Source organism: Tachysurus vachellii, chromosome 12 (genome assembly GCF_030014155.1).
Source record: "Tachysurus vachellii isolate PV-2020 chromosome 12, HZAU_Pvac_v1, whole genome shotgun sequence".
In the NCBI taxonomy this organism is placed as follows: domain Eukaryota; kingdom Metazoa; phylum Chordata; class Actinopteri; order Siluriformes; family Bagridae; genus Tachysurus; species Tachysurus vachellii.
The window spans coordinates 22634711-22648564 of NC_083471.1; the positions used below are offsets into that span (position 1 = coordinate 22634711).

The following is a 13854-nucleotide window of genomic DNA, read 5'->3' on the forward strand; positions in this document are numbered from 1 at the left end:
CGTCCGATGATCGGTAAGTTTCCATTCGCAAACGATACCTACCTTTTCTGGGTTGTCTGACTTGTCGTTGTGTTTTCGGATTTGTTAATGTGTTTTGCACTTCTCGGCCACCGTAGATATCTATATGCTGTAGATTCACAGTTTCCCTTCACTGGATCTAAGAGGTTCAAGCACTGTTCCAGTATGACAATGCCCCTGTGCACAAAAATAAATTCATGAATATATGTTATGAGAAGGGGGGCACGGTGGCTTAGTGGTTAGCACGTTCGCCTCACACCTCCAGGGTTGGGTGTTCGATTCCCGCCTCTGCCTTGTGTGTGTGGAGTTTGCATGTTCTCCACGTGCCTCGGGGGTTTCCTCCGGGTACTCCGGTTTCCTCCCCCGGTCCAAAGTCATGCATGGTAGGTTGATTGGCATCTCTGGAAAATTGTCCATAGTGTGTGATTGTGTGAGTGAATGAGAGTGTGTGTGTGTGTGCCCTGCGAAGGGTTGGCACTCCGTCCAGGGTGTATCCTGCCTTGATGCCCGATGACGCCTGAGATAGGCACAGGCTCCCCGTGACCCGAGGTAGTTCGGATAAGCGGTAGAAGATGAATGAATGAATGTTATGAGAAGGTTGGAGTGGAAGAACTCGAGATTTCCACTGAAAAGCCCTGAATCTGACTCAACACCACTGAACACCTTTGGGATGAACTTGGACACTGACTGAACCCCAGACCTTCTCATCTAACATCAGTGTCTGATCTCACTGAGGCTCTTGTAGATGAATGAACACAAATCCCCACAGCCATGCTCCAGAATCAGGTGGAAAGCCTTCCCAGAAGAGGGCATGTTATTAAAAGGGTAAAAATCTCTAACTGGATGTTCAACAAGTGTAATAGTCAGTTTTTTCATCCTTATGTCCCAAAAATAGAAATGTAATGTGTATAAGACAATACAGGATACTGCTGAGTGGATGGAGGTTGAGTGTGTGTCCTACTCAACACCAGGAGTGAACCTCGGCAGGTGAAGTGGCAGGGAATCTCATTTTACACGCCTGAGTGTAATGCAAAATTCCCCATCATTCAATTCCCACATCTCTTCACTCCATCTAATCCCTGAGCTTTAAAGTCTCTCTCTCTCTCTCTCTCTCTCTCTCTCTCTTCTCTTTTCCATTATACACACACTTCTGATCTCACACAAGCATAAACGCTACTGCCTCTCTCTCTCTCTCTCTTTTACAAACTTGTTCTGGCTGTAAAGGACTCAGGATGATTATCAGCACACATACTGTACGTATCGCACATCTTCCTCTCTTGTGGGACTTTACATCATTTCCAGCTCAAACTGTGTGACAGTATTATTTTGGCTGCAGCTGCAGAAAAAAGATGAAGGAAAAAAAAACACACACACACACAAACAAAAGTATTGACAAGTAAAGGGCCATTGTGGGAGGCACAAAAGTACTCTGTAAGCCTACAAATTGGAAAGGAAAAAAGTGGAAGAACTGAGAGAGAGAAAGAAGGGATGGAGGAAGTGGGATTAGGAAATTGCTTTAGGAAGTGTAACTACTGTAAAATCTGTTTAGTGGAGCAGTGGACAGGAAGCCATGGCGTTTTGATTAGGACAGTCACAAGCAGTGACGCAGAAATGAGCTCTGTGATTTAACCCATTCGACTTATAGGACCTCTTGCTGTCCTACAGTCATCTCTCTCTCTCTCTCTCTCTCTCTCTCTCTCTCTCTTATAATTACATACATTGGTATCAATTTCACTATAATGATCTGTATTGAGAGAACGCTTTCCTTTACACATGAAAAAATGACAGAGCATAACAGAAAATATGGACTGAAGAAGCAAAAGCTTTAAGAGCCATTAAAAAAGTCATTACAAAACACTACACTAAATCGAGAGTCTCATCTCATGCTCTCCTCTTTTAAAAAAGACTTAACATGTCCATCTGGTTAGTGTAGAGTCCCCTCCTAGGTTCATCCAAGTCACAGCCTCAGAGCGTGTCTCTTTTGGCTAGCACATCCTAACACCACAAAACAGTGTTAAAAGAGGCAGCTAAAGCCTCCAGCAGGCTCCCACAGATGGTGTGTAAAGCTCCAGCTCGTTTCCTAAGGCTGCAGGAGCAGCAGCAGAATACATCGTGCCGCTAGCACTACGCCGCCTTCATCAACACAGCATGTTCTTTCATCGAGTTCTTGCAGGAACCCGTCCAAATCGCTCCATCTGAACTTAACGAATTTTAAATAAGAGGGCAAAAAAAAAAAAAACCTTGGCTGATTTTACTCACTGCACTAAAACAGAGCTGCTCAGGTGTAGTTAATGGATTGCTGTGGATTTATGGACAGAAGGGAACAACCTTGGAAATTAGAAGAGAAAAAGCCATCAAAATAAAGATGCAAGGTTCAATAGATTAGGCAGAAGATAAAATAACAGAGTGGAGATGAAGGTAGTCGACTGAGTAAAATCTGTGCAGACTGAATAGCTTTCTGTACATTATAGAGTTCTGATATTAACATTTTGTACTAGGAAATTTTTAGATGGATCTTTTTGGATATCTAAATACGCTCAAACATTTCCTCCTCGTTTTCTCTTCAACTTGCTCAACCTGCCAATTCCCACCTACTAGCCATCTCTCCTCCGTCCTCCGCCAGCTACAAGCTGGGAATAGAGAAGGAGAAAACATGATTCCTTCAGAACCCTTCAAGCCAGACATCGCATCTTACCGAACTGCTGCTCATACTGCGCTGTCACAGGGCAGCGCAGCACTCTTCCCTCTTCCGCATACACGAACCAGCGGATGCCCCGATTGGCTGGTGATGTGACAGAAGGGGAACATTAATGTCATCCCACCACAAATCAGGAAGCTCAGCCAATTTTGCTACCTTGGCTTCCAGCCACAGATGGCTGTATCATTGCCCGTATTGAGTCGTGCCAATACATTTTTTTTACTGTCTATGGATAAATCGTGTGTCAATCACAGTGTGAGAGTCTGAGGGAAAAAAAACTGAGTTGGATGCTGAAGGATGGACTACAAGGCATTACAGGAAGCTGAGTAAACATTGATATTACTGAGTTTCTTATACGGTTTCATTTAATTGCATATTTATTACGTTATTCGGTTTTATGCATTTGGATTGTTTCTTTACTCCACTACTATCTCTTTAATACTATTTTATTTTTGTTTATATTTTTTTTCCTGCCAACTGTTTTACTATCAATTGTAACAGTAGGCTTGTTGCCGTGTTTTTTCGTTTTGTTTTGTTTTGTTTTGTGTGTTTGTGTGTTTGGTTTTGTTGTATTAATTCATCTAATTTTAGATGCTGTATTTGGCAAAAGTAGCATGTAAGCTGTAATCTCTTGTATTTATTTTTTTGGCCTTTAAGAAGTCTTTGACCTGTCATAAAAATCACTTACACACACACACACATACACACACACTCACACACACTCACACACACTCTGTTATATGAGCTACAAACGACTGGGAATGTAGGAGCATCGTTAGGAGCAATCCACAAAACCATGAAATTGTTGTTCAAAACAACATCAACCCCAGCGTGGATAATTTACGCAGTATCTCCACACCACCTCCATCTCCACCTCCATCTCCACCACTTCCTCCACCTCCACCTCCCTCTATTTCACCCATTACAGCCTCAACAGGAGAGAGAAATTGAAAGGAAACTGATCCTGTGAGAAGAATGCTAGTCTCAAGCTTTCGGTCTTTTAATATGAATTGAGTTGTGCTCATTTTTTTCCAGAAATTGAGAGAGAGAGAGAGAGAGAGAGAGAGAGAGAGAGAGAGAGAAAGGCAAAGTGCTGGTGGAAATGCAAAGCCATAAGAGAAGTGGTGTCATGAATCCTTTCACTCTGGTTTGGTTCAATACTGTATTGATCAGGGTGTGAGCACAGCGAGTCAGACCTATTGTCTCATTAGCAAACATCTTTCTGGAGGAGTATTAAAGCTCAGAGAATGACTAAATGAGCTGTGTGTTAGCTCCTTGTTGCACAGCGTGGCTAATTACTTCATTAACTCATTATAAATTTCAAACCGAACGAGTTTGATGGTCACTGTCCTGTCGATATGTATGTTGATCTACAGAAACGATGCTGAAATATATTATATAACTTACTTTGTACCCCAGGAAATTTGATTGGTTGCACGATGTTGACTGATTTTCTATATAAGAAGCTCTCAGTAGTAGTGACGGCTACCAGAGGACAAAAAAAATGAAATTTGTGGCTGTTTTGTTGTGTCCACGTTCAGCATTGAATGTCTTTATCATGTCCCAGTCCACAATGTGGTTTATTATGCAGTTCATATGGAAGTAGACACTTTTTCACACCTATTCATAGAAAACGTTTTTTTTTTTTTTTTTTTAAAGTAAACGGTGATATTTAAAGGTACATCCTCAACCACTACAATTCAATGCAAGGGAAAAACGCATGTGAAAATATGAGTCCTGACTCATTTTAGATCAGACATATGGCACTAATAAAATGATTCGTTTATATCTAAAAATATTCATTAAGCAAAAACGGTTAATACACCTGTTCAAATACATTCCTGTATTTAAAACAATAAAACTGACATAGATGTGTGTATTATGGTGTCAATATGGTGATATTTCTAGGAAGAATGTTTATTTAGTATTATTTATTTTTCTCCATTGCTAGCGATGTAACAGTACCAGAGAAGAAGCTGTTGGTTTAACTGACACATAATAATGTTCACGTCCAGTTTCTCAAGAACATGACGAGCGCTGTTTGTTTCTAGCTAAAGTAGTTTACTTTAGCTGCCTTTTAACGCAAGTGATAAGAGAAATGAACATTTTTCCCCACAACATTAAACGTAACAATAAACGGATAAAAAGTACCATATCCTTTGTATATACATATTGTTGAAAACTGCTTTGGAATAAGAAGAATAAAATCTGCAGTTATTGTAAAATAATCTTCAGGGTTGTACTATTGGGCCGTCACACCGCTCGGTCATTACTTATTTTCTTAAAACAGCACGACATGTCACGATACATTCTGTGTCCACTTTGTTACATTTCCAAAAGCTTTTACTTTAACTCACAGAGATTTGCCCACACAGCGTTGTTACTTAATGCTTCCATTTGTCTCTCGAAGAAGAAAGGGGAAAAAAAAATTCTGTCTAATCAATCATATCGTTCTTTTACCAAAATGTCACTGGCATAACACAAACATGTTATGATTTTGTTAATGGGGTTCTGGTCTGAAATTTCTTTCAAACACCGTCATCACTACCGCGCATCTTTGTTGCATCGAAGCCATCATAATCTCACGTGTAGGTGGCGCCAGAAAGCAGAGCGGTGTTTAACACCACACGTATCCTTCCGTACGGTAATTACACTGCTGAATCACTAACTGTAGAAGTGTAGCTCATGCTCCAGTCATTACTTCATGCTAAGACAGTAAGAGCTGCGAACAGGGCGACGGCACGCTGACGGATGTCTGACACGCTGTCAGTACTGATTTATTAATACACAATCCACATATCAATATCGCAATAAATGATCCCACGTTTCTGAGTCTATCACCGAACACAACTCCGGGTTTTAAGTCATAGGTTTGTCCATTAGCATCATTAAGTACTATGACATAATACATAGCATGTATCGTGTATCATGGCAAAGGGTTTGTTTTTTTTGTTTTTTGTTTTTTTTTGCAATATCATCCTCTTAAGTGTATCAATAGGTGAAAACTGCATGCAGTTCTATCTTTTGACTCATCGCCTCCCACTGTACTTCCATCTTCCACCTTTTGCACTTCGGCTGTTGCTACATAATATATTACACTAGCTTCTACTGCTTGGTAAATAATACAAAGAAAGATGCTTTTCTGTATCCTGCAGCACATGGCCCTTTCCCTTCTCCAGAACAGACGCTGCTCCCACTAAATCTGTTTATTGCTCTGAGGTGGCAGGATGATGTAAACCCTGGTGGACGGGCCGAATAAATCTGCCAGCCATTAGTGAAAGTGAGCCAGGACCCTCCCAAGTGGAGGCTTTAACCATACAGGGATGAGCTCTGACGCAAGACTATCTTGTCACTGCTCGCTCCCCCAGGACGACTCTACAACCCCGGGCTGCGTCAGCTAACACTGGCTAACTTTGCTCTTTCACAGCCTGCACTAGCAACCACTCTGGATGTGATGCAGAATGTTCCTGCTTCCAGGACTGTGGTTGCCCTTCTTCCTGCTCTGAAACAACACCCTACAGGCTGGAGAAAGAATTTTATTGTTCAGAAATTTTTTTATTGACAGGTGAGCTGATACACACATGCAGACAAGGAAGGTGCAGTGGTTCTGTGCAGGTTCTTCAATGTTTGGTGACATTTTAAAAATAGTCAAAGACCTCTAATAATATATAATTTTACAGACGTTAGAATTTTTTAATATTATTATTATTATTCACAATATTGCCTTGCAACACATTCAGCTAGTTCCAGGTTTTTCAAGCTTGTTTAAAGTTTCTGGAGAGAAAAATCGGCTCATTCCCCCAGAAGAAACAGAGATATTTATTTCCAACTCTTTTTTTTTTTTTTTTTTTTTTTTTACATCCAAACAGAATATGGTCAGTTTCATGGAAAGAGAAGGCTTGTTAATGTTTTCAGTTTTGCCTGACAGGAAGCAGCAGGCTCTAGAGATTGCACGCTCCTTTAATGAGTAATCTCTCCATGCAAAAGTAAGCAGTGACAGGCGTCCTTTTCAAAGTGCTGACACAATGGTGTTAGGATGGCACTGTGTCACTGTATCACCGAGCATAAAGTTAGAAAATCTGTCGACTCACCCCGTCAGCACAACGACGAAATCCATCACGTTCCAGCCGTTACGGAGGTAGGAGCCTTTATGAAAAGCAAAGCCAAGTGCAATGATCTTAATCCCAGCCTCAAAGCAAAATATGCCAATAAAATAGGGCTCTGTGTCATCCTGTGAGAAAGAAATGAAAAGTCAAGAGGTGAAATAGAAGAACAGAAGATGAAACTAAGGGCATCCTGTTGAAACACGTTTGGATGAAAAATCAACAATATGTTCTGGATTGCTAAACAGATACACAGTCTATTTCTGAGAAATCCGTCTTATCATGATAACTAAAACTGGACCTCATTTCTAAGCCTTTTAGTAACATAGAGCTTTTTAGTAAAATCTGGTCAATTAAACATAAATTGTTTCCAAGAAACATTTTCCTAACCCCAGGTTTCTTTTTCACTCACATGCTGCTGATAAAATCAACTCGAAATGATCAAGGACAGTTGATTCCCACACAACTCTATAGTGGAAACTATAAAACTCTATAAAGTTAACAGAGCTGAAAATTTAGGGCACGAAGGTGAAAGTCTGACTCCGAAACGTGGCATAAGTCATAAATCTTCCAATAATGTAGCTCAACCACTGCAGCGACTCAGCTACATTAGACATACAGTAACTCATCTTATTTTCATAGGGTGCCATTACTTTCGTCCCAGTTCGAAAGTACAGCTAAACTTATTAGTATCAATATATAGATCTGTTCATGTTCTCAGGTTATTTATATGAAATAACTGAGATTCACAAAAGTTTTACTAAATGCTTAATTGTGTGTAATTGAAATAAATAATCTGTATACATGCGATGTGTAGCGATTGTCTTTACGCATAAGTTTACACAAACAAACTAGATTTTCATTGTGTAAATGCTTCTGTAAACGATGTCTAACGAGAGTTTGTATACAGTTTGATAAGCGAGGTCCAGTGAAACATGATCAGTAAAGAAATTTTCCTGAATATCTCTTTTATGATAAATAATATGCTGACCAATGCTACAATCAAACTCAGAGCACTGTTTAAGTTGAATTTGATCTTGTTCTTTATAATAAACCATCAGGTGAACTCAGAAAGCGACCGGAAAGGCCACCGACTGAGTAAGTGACATCTTGTTTTCGTAAATGCCTTGCCTTTGGTGCCTGAGACCACCGCCTGAGCGTCACGGCTAGGAACATTTACCTCTTTTAATGTCGAGGTGTCGTGGGAGAGTTTCAAAGGCAATGGGAAGGGTTTGGATTTAAATACGGGGGGTATGAATGGGAGTTTGATCCTGGTCGATTTACAAAGCAGCACTGAGGAGAGCCTTGCAGCTACATGACACACACACACACACACACACACACACACATACACCCTGCTGAGGTGATGCTCACAAAAGAGGATTTCAAAGGTCTTACCCGGGGCACAGACATGCACTGCTGCGGGAGACTTGGATCATTAATAACCTTTCCTTTTTTTTTTATAGATATATTAATTAGGCATTATTACTTTTTGATGTTTAGTAAAGAAAAAAAATATCTTTTTTATTAATAACTGGTTCACATTTATTATCATTTAATAAATTATAAATTTATTATCAAGCCGTTTTATTTTGTATTGCCTCTACAGTAGGAGATAGCCAAGCTTGCTAACATTTTAGCTAATCTACACTGAAATTAGCAAGGTTCACTAAGAGACTAGCTAAGAATATTCAGTTCTTGCTCATAATTGTATATTCTGTAAACCGGTAGTCACGACAAATCTTGAAATATGTAGGAAAAAAAAGTTAGGAAACATGTAGATAAAGTCCTTAGCAAGCTTGCTAAGCTGAGGCTGTAATTATAACTAGCTACGTATGCTAGAAATTCAGCTCACATCAAGCTAATTTATACTGTGTAATTATAAACAGTAGCCAATTCTCTAGCATCCTAGCTAAAACTGTAGCCGTTTTTGCTAGCAAATGATAGCATTTGTGACTAAAATGGGTACAAATTCGATCTTTTTTGTGGGTACAGCTTTTTGTCATATTGTTAGCTACTGATGGAAACTATTAGAGGATAGGTTTTGAGATTAGTTACGATTTAATCTAGTTCTACATGGTTAAAAAAAAGTCAGTCAAAGTCAGTAAGACCATTTATAGAGAAACACGGAGACACTCACCAGGCGCTCGGACATTGGGGTTTTATCATCCGCAGGTAAATGCTGCTCCAAGGCCAGGACAATGCAGTTGGCTATGATGGTGGCGAGGATCATGTACTCAAATGGAGTAAGAAAGTCAAGAGCATAATACATGACTTGAATAGACATGCAGGTAGCAAGCAGTTTTGGGAAAAGGAAAAGCACTGTAGTGATTGTAGATCAGTGTGATGGTCATTACAGTATGTTGCCTTTTAGAAGCCAACATTCTGTTTTCTTATATAATTCTTATTCTACACAGACGATACGTTGGATATCTGCTTTATCTCAGTTATGTGCCTTGCAGGGTCATTGCAGCAATTATCAGACGCTCATTAGACATGGCTTAGACAACAGTCCAATTTAAGAAGCAGGAATTTAGCGCTGACTGTTTTAATGGTCGTCTTTGGTCATTCCATACAAGTGTCTATGGAAGGGAGGGAAAATATGACAATGTGAGACTTATAACACAATGTTTTATGATCCATCTTATAGCTAGCATCATCTGTGAGTGCTTCTAAAACTCAGCTGTTACATTGTACTTGATCGGATGTTAAAATCTATTTTTAAATACAGCATCGTTAGATATTCTTCTTACACTTAAAGAATAAAAGCTGAGAAATCCACAAGAGTCAATTCATTTTTTTTTTTAGCTGTCGTGAATTTGTATATACTGATAGCTGTCAGTCATTTTTCATATATTTATTATTTTTTTTTTACTAATTGATTCATTTATTTGATCATTTTTTGATTTATAAAATTAATATTTAATATTAGCACAATTGTACTCGTTTTATGTGCCTTTTTTTTTTATTTTGTTTTGTTTTTTTATTTCAGCAAAGGATCAAAAAACCTAATATGATTTCATATGTAACTAAGTAAAAATATACAATATTTAATAGTATCAATTATAATATTATCACTTTTATTTGCTGTTTTTTAATCAAATTTTAATTTTAAAACGTATTTTAATGCTATAAGTAATACTATAATTATATTATTATACTATTAATATAATACATTATAACAAGATCATTTCATATGAATATAGGAAAGTTGGGTTTTGTTTTAAAGGTATGAGCGCCAAACCCACCCCTTTAAAGAGCAACTTTTCTCTTAATGCAAATATTTGAATAAGAACCACTAAAAATCTCACTATTATATAATATTCCTAATAAAGTAAAAGGTTGTGACTAGCCTGCATTCCTGAGCATGAGCACTAAAGATGTGGCCATGTGAATTGCTTGTGTGCCACCCACGATAGAAATGGTTCCAGATTTGTTTTTTATTGGCCAATTGCTCGCAACTTCCTTGCATTTCTGGCCACATGGAACGAGCGTCAATTTCAACACCTTGGAAAGCTCCAGATTGGAAATGCAGACAAAGGATTACATAAGAGATTATGAACCTTTAAAAAAAAAAATTTTTTAAATGTGAAGTTCCTCGAGACCATTTTACTAAATCATACATAAGCCGCACTACTGATTCACGTTCATTCTTCTTTAGAGTTGTATAAAATGCTGCAGGTTGACGAGCTGTTGTCTCTTCCTGTGTGAAACTCAGCCCAGCAGCAGAGTAGAGAATGGTAGCGATGTCTTGGTGCGATTAATAGCTGCATTTTAGGCACTCATTGCTGCTGTTCCCATGGGGAAATGTGAGCGGGTAATTTGGGCAGCCTAATGCAAGAGCTGCTCTCGTTGCTAGGAGCGACCGGGAGGCTCGCAGCATCCTAAAGGATCAATAGCGCATCAGCTGGAGAAGGAATATGGAGACGTACTTGGAAAAGGATTATGCAGAGGACAGGAGCAGGAGAGGAACCTTCTGTTGCATTTCGCTCTCGTATGTCTGATGTGTTGGGCTACAAAAGAAGGTCCTCGGCATATCCATCTGTGCTCAGTCCAAGAGAAATGCCCTGCTACTTCCACTGATCTACTCGAACCCTTTCTTTTTCCACTTAATTCAGTGTAATCTACACGGTCAGCTCACGCTCGTTTCTACCCCGGGTTTTTCATTCCTAGTTCTGTTGCTTCTTCTTTCCTACTGCTTCTTAAAAGGGTTTTGAAACATTCGGGGTGTGGTCACCTTTGAAATATCCCTCTTCACCCCAAATCCACCCACGTCTATTACTTCTATTCTATTCATGCAGATGTAATGAATCACATCTAGGTTGTGTTGATATGATGCAGGTATTAATTACAGAGCCGCGCAGAGAGAAATTATATGCTATAATGTCATTATACGGTAATTCTTTTTGTGCCAAGAAACAATCCGATGTTCTGTTGTCTTTTTAATGTCATTAACTGGGTGATGCCATGACTTTTTCTAAAATAAAACCCTGGAACGTCACTGGTTTTAAATCACTTTCCAGTGAGCAACATTTCGCAAATAATGGTTTGTGAACAATTTTTAAGAATCTAACGTTCCAAGAATTCTTTGGAATAATCCTCACCAACCACAGTTATCATTCCAGGTGGTCACTTTTTACTCTTGAACTCAATTTTTAGCACTTCTAATCTCTTAGAAAGAAGTTTTTCTCAAGGGACTGGACAGCCAACCAGTCTGTGACTTGCTTGCAACCAAGTAGCGAAGAAGACTCAACAGCGATAGATCAGCAGTTACTGGGTTGTGGACTCACGACCTGCTGATCAGTAGCCCAAAGCCTTAATCACTCAGGACACTCTGATGTTCAGTTCTACATAAAATCTTTATCAAAACCTTTTATTTTTCTAATTTATTCCACGTTTTTTTGTTCACCTGTAGGTTTCTATAATATTTCCCCCCATGGGTTAAAGATAAAAGAGTATAAATAATCAAACAAACAAAATATTGCGTTTTTGGTTATTTACACGTGTTCATATAAGAGCCATGCGACATGCGTAAAAGGACGCGCGTAAAGGATATGGCCACTCGGTGACTCTCTTGGCGTACTTCCGAATCACGTTATCCTCGCTGAAGATGAAGAGAGAGCGGTTGACGGTGAGGCAGTTCTGCTTGACAGGGATGGGGTTGTAGATGGCCATGGTACGGGCTCGCTGGGCCATGGTCTGTTTGTAGACCCTGGGGGCACCCGGGGGGCCCTGCTGCCTGCTCGGCACTCGGCCCGCAGCCGACGGAGAGCCGCCTGCATACCGGACCGGCAGGTCGTCTTCGAAACGGGCCATTGTAGAAACGCACAGGTCTGACCGCAGGAATGAGACTCGGTATCAGACTGGGCATGCAGAAGGAGCATCACAACGCGCAGTGTATTCCCAGCCACGAGGTTGCATCAGGATGAGGTACAGCTACAGCATCCGACAGAGCATCCCATTCAGCAAGCATCAGTCAGGAGAGAGGAGGGAGGAAAAGGCCCTGGTATTAATCCGCCCAAAAAACCTCTGTGCGCATCTCTTCTCTTACATCCATAAACGCGTAAAAAAAAAAAAAAACAAGAGTGTACAGATGCGTCTGAAGTTTATCTTCTCATGTTGCACGATCCTTTAACAAAAATGTGCTTGATTTTCATTTCTCCCAAAGCTTAACTTGGTGTCAAACTGCACAAAAGCGAGCATGCACGTCCCCGATTGTGTTACTGTCTCGGAGTGGATTGCAGGCGAGTCCCAGTCGACACCTCTGATTTTTTTTTTCTTCAAGATCTGGTTTCTGTACTGTTTGGAGATGCTTGGAGATGGGTGGAGAGGAGGAGAGGGTGCTTCAGGTTCAGACTTCGGTCTTTTCTTCCAGTATTGATGCTCCAGTGCTGCAGCATGCACGCTGCAAAACCACCCAAAGATGATTTCCTTTTGAAAGAAATATTATAAATAACAGAGCCCGACACTTTTGAGCTCCGGCTGAAGGGGGAAACTGGAGCTCGTTGATGCAGCCGCTGCTGTTTCCCGAGCGCGTCACGTGACACCACGGCAGCGCGTCAGTGGCCCCGCCTGCGTTACAGTCTCCATGGCACCGGGAGGGGAAAACGGGGAAAACACAGAAGCCGAAATTCCCACTGGACATCCAGAACACTAGTATGGCTGCAGAAATCATTACCTAACACACTATGCAGTGCACTTATATATATATATATATATATATTGATAAAGGGATGAATAGAGACAGTGTGCTGGGGAGAGTTGGAGTGTAATTCAGGACAGACCCTGTGGATTTGGATAGTAATCTTATTAGTTCATTCAACTCATCACATAGACATGGTCGGATCTGTAATGTTGATCTGTGTAAAACATTTCAAATACTGAATTAACAATCATTTACATTTCTGGTATTTAGCAGACACCCTTATCCAGAGTGGCTTAGTGGTTAGCACGTTTGCCTCACACCTAAAGGGTTGGGGGTTCGATTCCCGCCTCCGCCTTGTGTGTGTGGAGTTTGCATGTTCTCCACGTGCCTCGGGGGTTTCCTCCGGGTACTCCGGTTTCCTCCCCCGGTCCAAAGACATGCATGGTAGGTTGACTGGCATCTCTGGAAAATTGTCCATAGTGTGTGATTGCGTGAGTGAATGACTGGGTGTGTGTGTGTGTGCCCTGTGATGGGTTGGGACTCCGTCCAGGGTGTATCCTGCCTTGATGCCCGATGACGCCTGAGATAGGCACAGGCTCCCCGTGACCCGAGGTAGTTCGGATAAGCGGTAGAAAGTGAGTGAGCAATTGAGGGTTAAGGGCCTTACTCAGGGGCCCAGCAGTGACAGCTTGGTGGACTAGGGATTCGAACTCATGACCTTCCAATCAGTAGTCCTACTCCTCCTCCCTCCCCCACATTGGTGTCCCATCCTGCATGCATTAATGCCTCATACTCAGTGTTCCCGGGATTGACTTCGAAGCCACTATAACCTTGACCAGGATGAACAGGTTACTGAAGATCTATCTATCTATCAACAGATTCAGGAGCAA

General features: G+C 40.7%; 1 protein-coding gene across 3 annotated transcripts in view; it reads right to left on the reverse strand.

Annotated features, from left to right (window-relative positions):
- cacna1ba (calcium channel, voltage-dependent, N type, alpha 1B subunit, a) overlaps nt 1-12843 on the reverse strand; it is a 126584-nt gene extending 113741 nt beyond the window's left edge. For all 3 annotated transcript variants that reach the window (XM_060884165.1, XM_060884162.1, XM_060884163.1), the window contains exons 1-3: nt 11876-12843; nt 8960-9065; nt 6808-6947 (exon numbers count right to left, since the gene is read on the reverse strand). In XM_060884165.1, the coding sequence (XP_060740148.1) occupies nt 6808-6947; nt 8960-9065; nt 11876-12135 (506 nt within the window). In that variant the 5' untranslated portion in view covers nt 12136-12843. The remainder of the gene's footprint in view (nt 1-6807; nt 6948-8959; nt 9066-11875) is intronic.
- Between the last annotated feature and the right edge of the window lie 1011 nt (nt 12844-13854).